General features: G+C 38.6%; 1 protein-coding gene across 1 annotated transcript in view; it reads left to right on the top strand.

Annotated features, from left to right (window-relative positions):
• ILVBL (ilvB acetolactate synthase like) overlaps positions 1–16703 on the top strand; it is a 144732-nt gene that overhangs the window by 15947 nt on the left and 112082 nt on the right. Inside the window, exons 5-6 of the mRNA XM_053690578.1 lie at positions 3379–3517; positions 10211–10322. Of these exons, the coding sequence (XP_053546553.1) occupies positions 3379–3517; positions 10211–10322 (251 nt within the window). The remainder of the gene's footprint in view (positions 1–3378; positions 3518–10210; positions 10323–16703) is intronic.

Genomic DNA, 16703 nt, shown 5'->3' with positions numbered 1-16703 from the left:
ACCTTAGCATTTGTCTGTGTTTTTCTCTGTGTATTCTGGTGTTATCAGCCACACAGCCTGAATCACTCAAAACAAATTTGTGCTAATTATCAGTCCTTTGAAGAATGTTTGTATCTCTCACATCTTTTCAGACGGATCGGCATTTCCCTTGGAGGAAATCCATATATTTGCCTGTGTCCTGTTCTATGTCAAAATTACATCCCCCAACATTCCTCTAAGTGACTGTTCTAAAATTTGGCAGGCCAAATGTTCCATTGTCTCCCCCTGTGTGTTCAGCATAATTTTACATAATGAGTGTGGGAGATTTCTTAGAAACAAACCTTTGTCTACAGACCATGTGCACATCCACAGATTTATTAAATAAAGATAAATATACTTCTATATATTATTTAATAATATCTCAAATACCTTGACATTATTGAGGTTGAAAAAATAAAGACAGTACAAAGTTGCCGCATCCGCAGCCAGCATGAAACAAATGGTAACAGTCAACACAGTCGTCGTAATACATAGCATTGCAAGGTGTCCATAATATAGTGCTGCACTTATAACAAAGTAACCTTAATCAACCTCAGTTTTCCTTATTATGAGCGAACAAATATCAACTTCCTTAAAATTAATAAAGTATAGAATATAATATGGTGTATATAATGTAACATATAATATGATATCATATAAACTCCCTTAGTGGTAAATAGAATCTATAGTAAAGCGTTGGAACTAACACCTCAAGAGAGGCAACCAAGAGCTGTGTTTAGATTGTATGTTTAGTTGGCAGGTAATAATGATCAGTCCTGCTGATCTAGATAGGGTATATAGATTCAGTACTATGATGTTATGTAGGAGTCAGTACTTAGGAAGTAATTAAAAACAGTAGTTAGGTAGCAGTATAGGCAAGATAAACCGCCTGGTTAGTCCTCCTAAAATAGGGGGCTCATTATTTTTGGTGGGGGGGGGAGGTGGTAGTTTAAGTGTGATAAGCAAGACATATCAAGAATGCTCTATGCATGGACCTCTGTAAATTAAAGGGTTATTACAAAAGTACTGATTAAAAGCAAGGGTTATAAATGTGTAGTTAGCTAAATTAACCTTTCACAGTAAACCTGTAATCGAGCTATATGGGGCAAAGGAAGCTTTTAGAATGAAAAAAACACCTGTTTGACAAAAGGGATATCCCCAGAAATCTTAAGACAGATATGTAGTTGCCAAGGCTGTCAGAGTGTGTAGGACATTTATGTTGATTTTGATAGGAGGGTCTGATGTGCCTCAACACCTCTCTGCATCAGAGGTAACTCCCTCTAGTTGTCCCTCAGAATGCCTAGTGGTTTACAAGGGGACTACTGTCTGACATTATGTAGACGGGCACAGTAAATAATAATAACAGTCCCACGGCCTTGATATAGTATGATAGCTCCGGGGTAGATCTATAACATGCAAGTAGCAAAGAAACTTAATATTAAACACATAACATCTAACATCACTGCATGCAAACTTTCAGAGCATAGTAGAGAGGAAAGTATAACCATACACCCATACAGCAACTCAGGAAATTAATGTATATTAGAACCCCTAAGTAAGTCCTGAGACTAAGGTTACTTCTGAGTTAATAGAGTTTATTGTGGCATAATATAAAAGATAGGTATGCATCCCGCCGCCCGGGCACGGGTCCTATACCCAGCGACAGGAGAACACCTAAATGATATGTATACTAGCCAACTATTGTAAGGGGTACAACTCAGTGATCCCTATTTAGTATGGTAGGGCCAGAAATAATGTTTAGGGGGTATGTAATAGCAGCTTATGGTTATCTAGTAATAATAGGCGGCCTGGGCGTTTCATCCTACTATCAGGATGAATTATAAGATGTAGTAAAGTTAGAGAGGGAACATCTACACAAGGTAGGGGCGGGTATAATGTAGCTGCTGGGCTGTACCACCAGGTAAGTTATGCTATGTTCTACTTTCCTGCTTTAAGGAATACAATCATCTAGTTAGAAGAGAACTAACCTATTTAGCAGATTATGGGGATATGATTCTAACCACATCATTAAATATCCTCTAATATAGTAGTCACCACAATCACCATATATTAATAATTCCTGTGGAGAAATAATAGTTAACAGGCACAGAAAATAAGCTTGCAGATAACCTGTAAAAAAACATATATAACTTACGCATCTCTATATTTCAAATTACAGCAAATAACAACAAATACTCAACCAACTTAGAAACTAAAGTTCCAAGAAAGAGCCGGTTTAGACCCCAGGGTAGCCTATAGTTATGCGACTGTCTGTTAAAGGATACAAGCAATGTATAACATTAATATATAGCGGCATGGTTATCAGGGTAAGACTAAAATCGAGAGAGAATGTTGTTAAGTTGTAATTGGGCTCTGAGTCAATTTTGTACATCTGTGATAGTATGTCCAGTGTCACACACAGTCTCTCTGGGAAATCCGCCATCTGGGTGAGAGACAGTGCAGCAACGCGGTATAAGATAAGGCAGAGTCCTTCATCCCACTCCAGATCGCAAGGCTGAAGATGATCTCCAAGCTAACTGCCAGAGCTCTCCCCACATATCGCTGATCATCATACGGGCCTCCATAGGTAGATATGATTGTGTGCGGGCAGGTAAAAAAACAGATCGCTGCTACAAGAGCCCTGGGGTTCTCTCAGCATTACCCCTGGAGCATACGAGTGGGACATCTGGACGTTGTTCTTTAAGCTAGATTTCAATGCCGCTCCAAGGCTGCTGCTAAAACCAAGCACACAGTGAGTTCCAAAAGCATAAGAAAGACAGAGCTGTAAAGCTGTAAAGTAGGGTGCTAGTCTATATTTTCACCCCTAATATCTGAATCTAGAGCGAGAGCTCTTGCTGTATGCGTCCGGTCTCTTAAGTTGCTGGCTCCGCCCCCGAATGAAGCAAATTTAATATATATATATAAAGTAAATTGGAAAGTTGTTTAAAATGGTATGCTCTGTCTAAATCATGAATGTCTAATTAGGACTTTACTGTCCTATTTAGATATAATGTGTATTCTTTGAACAAACTTGTCAAGCCTTCCTGTGATACAATAACATTTTAGAATTTCTTAGCATAATTAAAATGAAGCCCTTCAGCCGTAATGCTTTTATTATGTTTCAGACACTTGTAAAACATTTTCTTAACCTGAAATTTAAGAAGAACAGTGAGCACTTCAGTCTGATTAGAGACAATGAAATCTAGTTCTCAAAAAGAAATATATTAAATGTATAACAGCTCAGTATAATAGTTACATAAAACTTTAAATGCAGCTATCTTTACCTTTTTATCATGTTTATATTTGAGTGTTTTGTCATTTGTAACATTTTTATACCATTTCCTGCGTTTCTTTATATAGGGTAGAGGAGCACTCCAGGATATAGATCAGATGTCGCTTTTCAAGCCTATTTGTAAATTTTGTGCATCAATTAGAACTATACGAGAGATTGTACCTGTACTTAAAAGAGCAATAGCTGAAGCACAATCTGGAACACCAGGTAAGATGTTTCCGCATTTCTTAGAGCAGCCTAGCAATATTTTCTTTAAATAATGTTAAGGAGATTCAGAGGGAACATTTAAAGGGACATGAAATCCAAAATGTTTATTTAACCCTTTGAGTGCTAAGCACTTTCCCACCTGGGTGCTAAGATTTTTTAATTTTTTTTTATTTATTTTTTAACAAATTTTTTAAACTTTTTTTTTTTTTCAGATCCCTAATACTTACACTGTTGGAAATGTTATGCGATTATCTTTCCAATGGTGGGTCTTGGGGGTCTGTAGCTGCTTAGATGCCAGAGATACAGGCTTCTAAGCAGCATGCGCCCTGCTCCTATACTTAACATTGTTAAGTATAAATAAAGTTGCGCAGTGACGTCATCACGTTATTGCGTGTGATGTCACCATGCATAACGTAAAGCCCCGGCGATGCCTGTCACTATGCAGGCCTGATCGCCGGGGTAGGAGTGGGTGGGAGCCCCCAGATCTCCCTCAAGGTGGGAGAGAGCTAGTGACGGCTCTGAGCCGTCATTAGCACCAGAGTGGGAAACTCTGTGACGGCTCAGGGCCGTCATTAGCACTCAAGGGGTTAATGATTCAGGTAGAGCATGCAATTTTAAACAACTTTCCAATTTACTTCTGTTATCTAATTTGGTTTGTTCTCTTGCTATTGTTTGTTGAAAAGAATACCTAGGTAGGCTTAGGAGCAGCAAAGCACTACTGGGAGCTAGATGCTGATTGGAGACTGCACATATATGCCTCTTGTCATTGATTACCTAATGTGTTCAGCTAGCTCCTAGTAGTGCATTGCTGCTTCTTTAAAGGGACAGTAAACACCGTGTAATTACAGGACCTTTCTGTTGTGTGGCTATAGAATAACATACCCCAATCTTAACATTTTTAAAACAAATTAACATCCTTTTTAATCCAGTTATTTTTCAATAGACAAACTCCACCCACCATTTACATTATTTGTAGGAGCCAATCTGGGCTTTAGTTCACAGACAACAAGGCTAGTCACTGTCATAAGGTTAGTATAAAGTACTTGGTTTTGCAGTTGTTATGTCAAAAAGCCAATTAGGGATAGATATGTAGCAGGATTAGCCTTGAGAAGACCGCATGGTGCTTTTCAAGTTCTGAGAATTAGAAATTGCTCAATTTTCAGTGCTAAATTACATGACAAAGGGGGCAAAATAAATAATGAAAATAAATTGCAAAGTTGTTTTATGTATAACTAAACATTTTATAAAAATGAATCTCAGGTGTTTACTATTCCTTAAACAAAGGATATGAAGAGAACAAATCACAACTAAAATATTTTATAATTTTTATTTAAAAAAAACAAATAAACTCTTTTATTTAGTACTGGCAGACTTTCTGCCAGTACTTAAGATGGCAGTAACAATTGTGGGGTGGGGGAGGGAAGAGAGCTGTTTGGGAGGGATCAGGGGGTGGGATGTGGGAGGCTGATCTCTAAAATTAACCCTGCAAGCTCCCTACAAGCTACCTAATTTAACCCCTTCACTGCTGGGCATAATTCACGTGTGGTGCGCAGCAGCATTTAGCGGCCTTCTAATTACCAAAAAGCAATGCCAAAGCCATATAAGTCTGCTATTTTTGAACAAAGGGGATCCCAGAGAAGCTTTTACAACAATTTCTGCCATAATAGCACAAGCTGTTTGTAAATAATTTCAGTGAGAAACCTAAAATTGTGAAAAATGTAAAGTTTTTTTTTTTTTATTTGCTCGCATTTGGCGGTGAAATGGTGGCATAAAATATACCAAAATGGGCCTAGATCAGTACTTACACTACACTAAAGCTAAAATTAACCCTACAAGCTCCCTAATTAACCCCTTCACTCCTGGGCATAAAACATGTGTGGTGCACAGCGGCATTTAGCGGCCTTCTAATTACCAAAAAGCAACCACAAAGCCATATGAGTCTGTTATTTCTGAAAAAGGGGATCCCAGAGAAGCATTTACAACCATTTGTGCCATAATTGCAGAAGCTGTTTGTAAATAATTTCAGTGGGAAACCTAAAGTTTTTGACAAAATTTGTGAAAAAGTGAACTTTTTTTTTTTTTTTATCGCATTTGGCGGTGAAATGTTGGCATGAAATATACCAAAATGGGCCTAGATCAATACTTTGGGATGTCTTCTAAAACATAATATATACATGTCAAGGGATATTCAGGTATTCCTGACAGATATCAGGGTTCCAAAGTAACTAGCGCTCATTTTGAAAAAGAGTGGTTTGGAAATAGCAAAGTGCTACTTGTATTTATTGCCCCATAAATTGCAAAAAAGCAAAGAACATGTAAACATTGGGTATTTCTAAACTCAGGACAAAATTTATAAACTATTTAGCATGGGTGTTTTTTTGGTGATTGTAGATGTGTAACAGATTTTGGGGGTCAAAGTTAGAAAAAGTGTGTTTTTTTCCATTTTTTCCTCATGTTTTATCATTTTTTTTTTTTAGTAAATTATAAGATATGATGAAAATAATGGTATCTTTAGAAAGTCCATTTAATGACGAGAAAAACGGTATATAATATGTGTGGGTACAGTAAACGAGTAAGAGGAAAATTACAGCTAAACGCAAACACTGCAGAAATTTAAAAATAGCCATTGTCATTAAGGGTAAGAAAATTGAAAAATGGTCCGGTCATTAAGGGGTTAAAGGGACACTGAACCCAAATTTTTTTCTTTCGTGATTCAAATAGATCATGCAATTTTAAGCAACTTTCTTATTTACTCCTATTATCAAATTTTCTTCATTCTCTTGGTATCTTTATTTGAAATGCAAGAATGTAAGTTTAGATGCCGGCCCATTTTTGGTGAACAACCTGGGTTGTCCTTGCTGATTGGTGGATAAATTAATCCACCAATTAAAAAGTACTGTCCAGAGTTCTGAACAATAAAGAAGCTTAGATGCCTTCTTTTTCAAATAAAGATAGCAAGAGAACAAAGAAAAATTCATAATAGGAGTAAATTAGAAAGTTGCTTAAAATAGCATGCTCTGTCTGAATCACGAAAGAAAAAATTTAGGTTCAGTGTCCCTTTAAGTTCTTTGCTATACACATTCCTTATTTTTTTGAACGCACAATTCCAAGGAATAACAGTATATACCTGTTGTTTTTTTTAAAGCATTCTATGTGAAAGTGGTATTTTGGATTGCACACAAGTCTTGTGAAAGTATAGGAAACGTTTTAAAGGGACATGAAACCCAAATTTTTTCTTTCATGATTCAGATAGAGAATACAATTTTAAACAACATTCCAATTTACTTCTTTTATATAATTGTCTTAATTCTTTAGTTATCCTTTGTTGAAGAAATGGCAATGCACAGGGGTGAGCCAGTCACACAAGGCATCTATGTGCAGCTACCAATCAGCAGCTTCTTAGTCTATTTAGATATGCTTTTCAACAAAGGATATCAAGAGAATAAATCAAATTAGATAATAGAAATAAAGTGGAAAGTTGTTTAAAATTGCATGCTCTTTCTAAATCATGAAAGAAAAAAAAAATGTTTCATGTCCCTTTAACCAACAACTTTTAATACCCGATTCTGCTTTACTATTCCCTTTTCCTGTGATTTAATTTGAAAATTGTGGGCTTTCCAATTCCTATAAAATGATGGCTGCTTCTATGGTGTAACTCAGTAATCCTAGTTTTAAAAGCCTGTTCTTATCTTGTATCCCCTGCTGAGGACTGTTAGTAACGGCTGTAAGTGAGCTGTGAAAGTAACTATCTCACAGTGAATTAAAGTTCCTTTAAAGGGACTGTCTACCTAATGTTTTTGTATTATTTAAAGGGACACTCAATCAAAATGAAACTCTCATTATTCAGATAGAGCATGCCATTTTAAACAACTTTCCAATTTACTTCCATTAACAAAATGTGCACAGTCTTTTTATATTTAAACATTTTGAGTCACCAGCTCCTACTGAGCATGTGCAAGAAAAAGTGTGTATGCAGTTGTAAATGGCTGATGGCTGTCACATGGTACTTGTATGCATTTGTGATTGGCTAATGGCTGTCACATGGTACAGGGGAGTGGAAAAAGACATAACTTTTAAAATTGTCAGAAAAATAATCTACTACTCATTTGAAGTTCAGACTAAGTGCTATTGCATTGTCTTGTTATCTTGCATTTGTTGATTATGCAAATCTACTGTGTTGACTGGTCCTTTAAAAAGATAGATAACACCTTTAGTACATTCCCCAGTTTTGCAAAATAACCAACATTGTTCTATTAATATACTTTATAACCTCTGTTTGCCTGTTTCTAAGCCCCAGCAGTGCACTTCTTATCTCGATGCTTTTTACAGACAGACAGTGCTAGTTTTTGTGTGTCATATAGATAACATTGTGCTCACTCCTGTGGAGAATGTTAATGGTTATGCAGGAAGCAGCACTAATTGGACAAAAAAAATGCAATTTTGTAAAAAGCAAAGAGATAAGGGGCAGTCGGTACATCTAAGCAGAGGCTTAGAGACAGGTAATCATAGAGGCAAAAAGTATATTAAAATGATGGTAAATCCTAGCTTTTGTGAAACGCTATGATATACCATCACTTTAAACTAATAGTATTGGTTATGCAAAACTGGGCGATGGGTAATAAAGGGATTATCTATTTAAACAATAATAATTTTTAAGTAGACTGACCCTTTAATTCCACAAAGCCCTTGATTTGATGTTAATCTGTCTCTAACTGCCCTCAGCAGAAGAGATTAGATAAGGAATAGCTAGGTTTCAGCATGGTGGTGCCGATTACTTTACATAAACTGAAACATTACGCTTATTTCTTCAATATTTAGATCACTAATATAATTAAAAAAATACATCTATATTATTCCTAGGCTAATATTTGCTTTTAATACATCATCATATCTGGTATTTATTTATGTCCCTTTTAAAGGGATTAAAAGTGCAATATAAAAATACTTTAATATGGAAGCACATGTTATTGTTACACTGTTGCAAAGTGGTTAAAGCCACCTCCAGAGCTGCACTGCACTTCTGCTTAAAGGGAAAGTTTACTCAAAAATGTCCTCCCCTTTAATTTGTTCCCAATAATCCACTTTACCTGCTGGAGTGTATTAAATGGTTTACAAGTATTTCCATTAACCTTATATTGCCATTTGAAATAGTTTATTAAGTCTGTGGTATCCCACCCATCCTGAAAGTTTTTTTGGCCTCGAGGCCAAGCTGTGTTAACACAGCCAGTAGAAGAAATTACACTCCCATTGGGTTATAGACGAAATAAGGTAATAAAATGTTAATTTTCCATTGTTTTCTCCAAGTATTGGTGATTGGTTTATGGACAGATATAAGATAAAGAAGCAGGTATATGTACACAATGTGATAAAGTAATGAGATCTGATTATACCTACAAGCTTCAAAACACAAAATCAGCTAATTCATATAGACAAATAAGCCTAAAAAAAGCAAATCTCATATATTTTATACTTTGCAGCTGGTAAAAAAAGTAATTGGAAACGCATTAAGGGAAAAACAATTTTACAGTATACTGTCCCTTTAAGAATTGAACATGGCAGGTGGCTGTGCACATATGCCTTTCATAATTGGTCGCCTTTAGCTTTGAACCAGTAGGGCACGGCTGCTCCAGATATGACTTTAACCAGATATGACTTTAAAGAGACAGTCAACACCAGCATTTTTGTTCTTTAAAAAGATAGATAATCCCTTTTTTACCCATTTTCCAGTTTTGCACAACCAACACGGTTATATGAATACACTTTTTACCTCTGTGATTACTTTGTATCTAAGCCTCTGCAAACTGCCCCCTTATTTCAGTTCTTTTGACAGACTTGCATTTTATCCAATCAGTGCTGAATCCTAGGTAACTTCACATGCGTGAGCTCAATGTTATCTATATGACACACATGAACTAACGCCCTCTAGTGGTGAAAAACTGTCAAAATGCATTCAGATTAGAGGTGGCCTTCAAGGTCTAATAAATTAGCATATGAACCTCCTAGGTTTAGCTTTCAACTAAGAATACCAAGAGAACAAAGCAAAATTGGTGATAAAAGTAAATTGGAAAGTTAAAAATTACATGCCCTATTTGAATCATAAAAGTTTATTTTGGACTGGATTGTCGGACACTGAACCCAAATTTTTTCTATTGTGTTTCAGATAGAGCATGCAATTTTAAGCAAGTTTCTAATTTACTCCTATTATCAAATTCTTTTCTTTCTCTTGGTATCTTTATTTGAAATGCAAGAATGTAAGTTTAGATGCCGGCCCATTTTTGGTGAACACACTGTGTTGTTCTTGCTGATTGGTGGGTAAATTCACCTACCAATAAACAAGTGCTTTCCATGGTTCTGAACCCAAAAATAGCTTAGATGCCTTCTTTTTCAAATAAAGAAAGCAAGAGAACGAAGAAGAATTGATAATAGGAGTAAATTAGAAAAGTTGTTTAAAATTGCATGCTCTATCTGAATCACAAAAGAAAAAATTTGAATTCAGTGTCCCTTTAACCTTGCAGGGGCTAAACACCGTTATAAGCAAGCAATATAGCCGTAAGGAAAATTGTCCTGCCTTCGCTTGTAGTATAGTTAGTACAATTTATTGTAGTTCTTGCAAAGGTTGCAGTTAGATCTTAGTGGTTAGAACATTTTTTAACTACTTATAATTATTAAATACATCATTTTGTCTCATTTTAGGTCCTGTGTTTATTGAATTTCCAATTGACATTCTGTACCCTTATCATGTTGTCCATAAGGAGCTGGCTCCTAAAGGAACTCCCAAAGGAATTATGGGAAAAATCATCAATTGGTAAAGTTGCATTTAATCTTTCCTTATTCCTACTTGGATTTAATTATTTCAACACTAACCAAATGGCAACAAAATCACTGTGATGTTTGTAATTGTCTACTAATTTCAAACAGGTAACTAAATCTTAGAATATGTCATTTGCAATAATGTTAAAATATATCATATTTTTCAGACAAGCATCTGATAAGTGTCCCATTGAAACAATGCAGGGTGTGTTCCTTTCCATGGAGTATAGAAAAAATGGAGCTCATCTCACTATTTTCAATGGGGAGGCTTTAAAGTGATTGTAAATCCTAGCGTTTTACCATTGGAACAAATAAAGGGGACTTTCAGTCATAGGGTATAAAATACTTCATGCTGAAAGCTCCTTTATTTTTTGAAGCGTTCGCCGCACTGAGCTTCTCATACAGCCCACGGCAGAACGCTATTTGCTGTGAAGTGACGTTTCCACCTCTTAGCAAATAGCCCTGTGTTCCAACTGGCGCCAAGCCGGATAGCTAGCACGCTATTGGCTAAGAGGTGGAAATGTCACCTCTCAGCAATATAGCGTTCTGCCGTGGACTTCCTGAGCAGCTCAGTGCGGCGATTGCTTCCAACAAATGAAGGAGCTTTCAGCATGATGTATTTTATACTTCATGAATGAAAGTCCCCTTTTATTTGTTCCAATGGTCAACCCTAGCGTTTCACAAACACTAGGATTTACAATCACTTTAAAGCATTTTATTGTCAAGTAAAAAAAATGTTTGACTTGAGTAAAGCTTCTATGTCGCCATGTTGGTTAAAAAACAAATATTGGGGGGGGCGGAGCCAGCAGCGAAGTAACACAGACGCACATATCAGTAGCTCCGGCTACATCGTATACAAAAATTAATTTTAAGGATTGTTACAGCTTTAATACTTATCCCTTTATGAAGATTGTTCAATATAAATGACTGGCGCATCTAACACTGCTATTGTGAGCCTCACCAAAGTGACAGAATCTCAGGACTAGGGGGAAGCTTGCTGACAAGAGGTTCTGAAGACAGCCATCTTGGGCCTATCATTACTACTTTTCTGGCGCCGAATACCATCTCTCGATATGGCTACAGCGGAGCAAGTTATGGGGGAGATCCATCTTTCTCTGGACGGGTGCCGCAGCATGTTTGAGCGCTTACCCACTCTGGCACTCCGACAGGAAGATATCATGACCTTGGATCATCCTAACCACAAGCCCATCAGCATGGTCACGCCAGGGGGCAGCGGCGCTTTGGGGCCCCGGCGTCCCCCGCCTCCTGAGCATACTGTTTTGGCAGCGGAGAGTGGAACTGCCCTTACCGGCTTGTCGCGGGCCGCACTACAGAGCTGCAGCCTTCTACAGCAGCAAGCACCACTCATTGAATCTCGTAGCCGCATGCAGGTACTATTGCCTATGGTTAAAGCAGCCCAGGATGGTTTTTCCCTCGTATCATCAGCAACCTTCTCATCGTTAGACTGTTTTGCCCAAATCAGTTCGAGCTCAGCAGCCCACAACATAGTGGCCCAGATAACTGCAGCTTTTCAATGCCATTGTTTCAGCAAAGCTCAGTCGGCCCTTCGCATTTGCGGGCAGCAGTGGTCAAGCACCCCGGCCAGGCTTCATAGGTTGGGCATTGGCTAGAATAATATGCGATACTAGGAGCGGTTGGAACTTATCCTATAGACTCATAACCCTCCAAAGATATTCTCTAAGTGACTTAAAAGCGAGATGCTTCCCTGCCATGTTGAATATACACTGTACTTGTCTGAAACTCCCTGTGATTCACTCTTACCACTGTTGTTATGCTGCCCCTGAGGCTCTACAGTTAAAAATCCTGGATGAACCTTATGGTGACTGTACACTTCTATTTGATTGAACTGAGTCTCTGTTAAAGCCAGTATTGCTCTATACCTCTTTAGTTGCAGAGACTAATACTTACTATTTCATACTCTTGCCAATTCTGTGTGTTCCAGTGATGGCTACTTCTCCTGAAATTATACATATAGCTTAGAGTTAGCTGATCTTGATGTAATAGATGTTTACTACCTTTTGCAAAACCTAGCCATCTTGGGAGCAAGCTGTACAGTCCACTTAAGAATGTAGATATTTTGACCTAGCTATAGTTCTGCTGACAGAAAACATGCATGTCTTTATATTTTAGTTTTAGTGTGTAGCCTGCACGATATTAAGACACTATTGTGGCTTAGCCATTCCATTATTTACCATATTAAGTTTCTGTGTTGTGTCGTGTTGTCTATACTCTACCTTTTATCATATATACACCCGATCTCCTTTAAACATTGATGTTTGCAGTGTGTGTGTCACTAGATTTTCATCCCACTCCTATATTAAACCTCTTGGCTAGTACCAACAATATTAATATATGGGGGTTGGGCTGCCAGCGGCCGGGGCAGCAAAACCCTCTTTTCCACCGCCTTAGATCATTATAACTACTAAATTAATAGATACCAATTTCTAAAACACGCTCGCTGTTTATGTATCTACTATATCTTACCTCCCTCCTCCCCCCCCACCCCCCCTATAATAAGCCTCCCAATTTGGGAGAATTCGCTACGCGGTTTATCTTTCCTATACCGCTCCATAAATATTATATCATACCTACATATCATATCATATAGTATTTTAGCTAAAAGATTGGCGCCTCCTTAGTAGCCCATGGTTTAAAATACTAATTACCATCCTATTCTAAGCTACCAAGCCTTACATATTGCACCGTACCTGTATATCCTACTATGTTCTCTAAGCATTCAATTGGTGGCCTATTTGTTGCTATATTTTGCTTAACACTTTGGTTTATATATATATATATATACCGACTACTGCATTGTATATACTTTTCTAACTACAATATCTAACTTTAAAAAGGGCCCTCCCAGTGTTATTATTATCTAACATATTGATTGTTAACCTACTTTCATCTTATAGGTCCATTCACCTTTCCCACTTTCCTCCCCTATAGTAAGCATAAAAAGGGCCTTGATACTAGACGAGGAAACTCAATTTGTTCATTTTGTTCAGAATATGTATAAAACATAAAATAGAGGTTCTCCAACAAGAGCCCATGAGTGGTCCTGACGCATTATTGCCTACCTGCTTTCTATTATGTTACCGTTCCTTTGAGGACTATAAATGACCGCCTATATCCTATAGTAGGCTCTACGTTGAGTGGAGTTTATTGCTTATATTCAGCGAGTAATGTGTCACTTAGCTGTTGTGAATACCCATATGACCTTGTTTTGACAGCTTACTCTGTAATAATATGTTCTTCTCTTTCTTGTGTGTTGATAAGCACTGACTGTTTGTTTTGAACAAGAACCTCAATAAAAATTTAATATTAAAAAAACAAAACAAAAACAAATATTGAAATTTCCATCTTAATATGGGAAGAGTCTACAGTTGCATTCCTTACTTGTGGGAAATACTGAACCTGGCCACCAGGAGGAGGAAAAGACACCCCAGCCAAAGGCTCAAATACCTCCCCCACTTCCTCATAACCCCAGTCATTCTTTTCCTTTCGTCACAGGAGGTTGGCAGAGAAGTGTTAGAAGATTTCGGAGTAGTCTCTTATGGAGGGTAGTACTCTTCGAGATGGGACTGGAGTTTTAAGTAGTCCTGCCAGCATCTCAGTGAGAGTATGGATGAAAGTTAGAGTCCGGAGATGCAGGGAGAGTCTTTCTGCAAACCAATTCCGACTCATATTAACAGCTCCATAGGCAATCAGCGTTGACGAGTTTCCCTGCCTGCTTTCTTCACTCAAGTCCATGTCAGAAGCAATGCTACTATCTGTCACACTTGAAGGGCCGTGTTCCTGTTCCACGGCGTAGATTCTGGTAAGATTTGTTTCATATTTTATACATGTATGATAACACAAGAAGACAGGGTCACAGTGTGACTCCTTTTATCTGTAAAGAATCAGTCAAGGGTTAATATCTCCTTAGGGGGATTATTGAACAGGGGGGAATAATCTTTTATGTTTATTTGATTTTATGCTGCTTTTATGTGTGAGATGTTATGGGCTTATAGGCTGTTATGGAATATACAGGTTTCACTTTCACTTTGAGAGCCATGCAGCTTACAAGCTTGGCGCGCTTTCTCATAGCAGAAACTGTCCTGCATTGTGCACCATGTGATTCATTCCCTTTTTTCCTGCCCGGGTGTCTATCAGAGAGGAGCCATAAATCTCTGTTCTGTCTGGTTTATAGGAGGTGGTGAGTGCCCCAGCCATTGGGGTATAAGGGTGCCATTTTTTTGAATAAAATAAGATTTTATTTCTCTAGTTCTCCGGTTATTGCATGGAGGATTCTGTTACTTTAGAGGGCACTCCCTTTATTCCTGATGAGTAATTCCTGTGTATATGGTGAGGAGGCCTTAGTTCTGCCCTCTTAATTATGTTCCATATGCCTTGATAATGTGATAATATCAAACATGTTTGATACCACTGAGCCGTCCACCTCTGAGGAGTTGTCGTCCAGTGAGTTGAGTACCCTACATTCTTATATCTCTGCAAATGCAGTTTTCCCGTAGTATTGCTGATCCTTCATCTGGAGGGGGCCTTTTTTCACCAGACATTACTGCGCAGTTCAGACGGCGGTGTCTGCGGCCTTTAATACTTTACCTCTTCCTGCTAAGCGCAAGCGAAAGATCACATATTGCACTCCTTCCCAGATTACATCAGATAATATATTGGATTTAACTGAGGGTTATCCAAGGATGAAGTTCTTTCTGAGACTTCAGAGTATGAACATTCTGGATCGGAGTCTACTGCCTCTAAACCTCTGGCTGCGGACGAACCAGACTTTAGTTTAGGAATTTGCGCTTTCTTCTAAAGGAAGTTTTTGGCGCATTCATAGGTTCCAGAGGCCAAATTGCCTGTTGAACCTTTAATTCCTAACTTGGATAGAGTTTGAGGACAGGGTGCACATTATCCTTCCCTACTCCTGTTAGATGGCGACGATTATTAAGAATGAATGGGACAGGATTGGATTCCTTTTCCTCCTCTTCTCTCTTTAACAAATTGTCCCCGGTTCTGGACTCTCAATGGAGTTGTGAGGGCCCGTCCCTAAATGGGATGGCGTTATCTTCACCCTTGCTAAACGTACTACTATTGCGCTTGAGGATAGTTCTTCATTTGAAGAGCCCATGGATAAAAGATGGAAACTCTGTTAAGAAAAATGTTTCAACATACAGGATATTTGTTTTAACCGATGGAGGCTGTTGCCGCGTTTACTGGAGAAACTACCTTCTGGTGTGACTCCTTATAGGATTTGATTGTGGTGGAGGTTCCCCTCGACGTTACTCAGAAAAGATTTATGGCCTTGAGGGTTTTTAATTCTTTTATCTGTGCTGCTATTAGGCAGTTTATTTGCTTGAACGCTATGGCTTCAGCTTTTTCTGTTCAGGCCTGTCGGGCTCTGGCTGAAGTCATGGTTTGCGGTTATGACTTCTGAGTCTAGACTTCTTCCCTCCCTTTAAGGGGATGATTTTGTCTGGTCCAGGCCTGGGCTCCATTATCTCCACAGTGACAGGGGGCAAGGGTGACCTACCGCAAGAGTATATGAACTAATCTAAGGGACGATTTTCTTTCTGATAAAGCCCATGTCAGCAGTCCTCCGCTAAGCCAAAGCAAAACAAGAGCTCTTGGAAGCCGGCTCAGTCCTGGAATAAATCCAAACAGAGCAAGAAGCCCGCCAAGTCTACGTCAGCATGAATGGGCGGTCCTCGGTCCTCTATCATAGACATGAGAATATTTCTAACAGACCAGAGACGTTGCAAGCTAGCTTCAACATATCTTGCCCTCCAGATCTCCTTAAGGTCATCTGTGGCTCGGTGTATGGAGGTGATTGGTCTCATGGTGTCCAGCTTGGACATAATTTCCTTTGCCAGGTTTCACCTCAGAATGTTGCAACTGCGCATGCTGAACTAGTGGAACAGCGATCATTCAGATCTGTCGCAACAGATTTCTCTGGACAACCAATTGGGAGAATCATTCTCTTGGTGGTTTTGTCAGGATCACTTGTCCTGAGTGACGTCCGTCTCAAGACCATCCTGAGTGATTATGACTACGGTTGCGAGTCTGTCAGGATGGGGAGCTGGGAGCAAAGGGCCTCTGTTCTCAGGAGGTAAAGCTTCCTCCTGATCTCATTTTGGATCTTCGGGCAATATACAATGCTCTGAAGACTTGACTTCTGCTGGGTTCGTCCCAGTTAATTAGATTCCAATCAAACAATATATCCTCGGTGGCTTACATCAACCATCAGGGGGGAACGAGAAGCCCCCTAGTTTTAAATTGAAGTATCTCGGATTCTGGTGTGGGGGAGACCCACATTTGTTCGCTGTCAGCGATCCACATTCCGGGTGTGGACAAC

Source organism: Bombina bombina, chromosome 8 (assembly GCF_027579735.1).
Source record: "Bombina bombina isolate aBomBom1 chromosome 8, aBomBom1.pri, whole genome shotgun sequence".
Taxonomy (NCBI): Eukaryota; Metazoa; Chordata; class Amphibia; order Anura; family Bombinatoridae; genus Bombina; species Bombina bombina.
The sequence above is the reverse complement of the archived record's forward strand: the minus strand, read 5'-3'. Positions and strand labels throughout refer to the sequence as shown.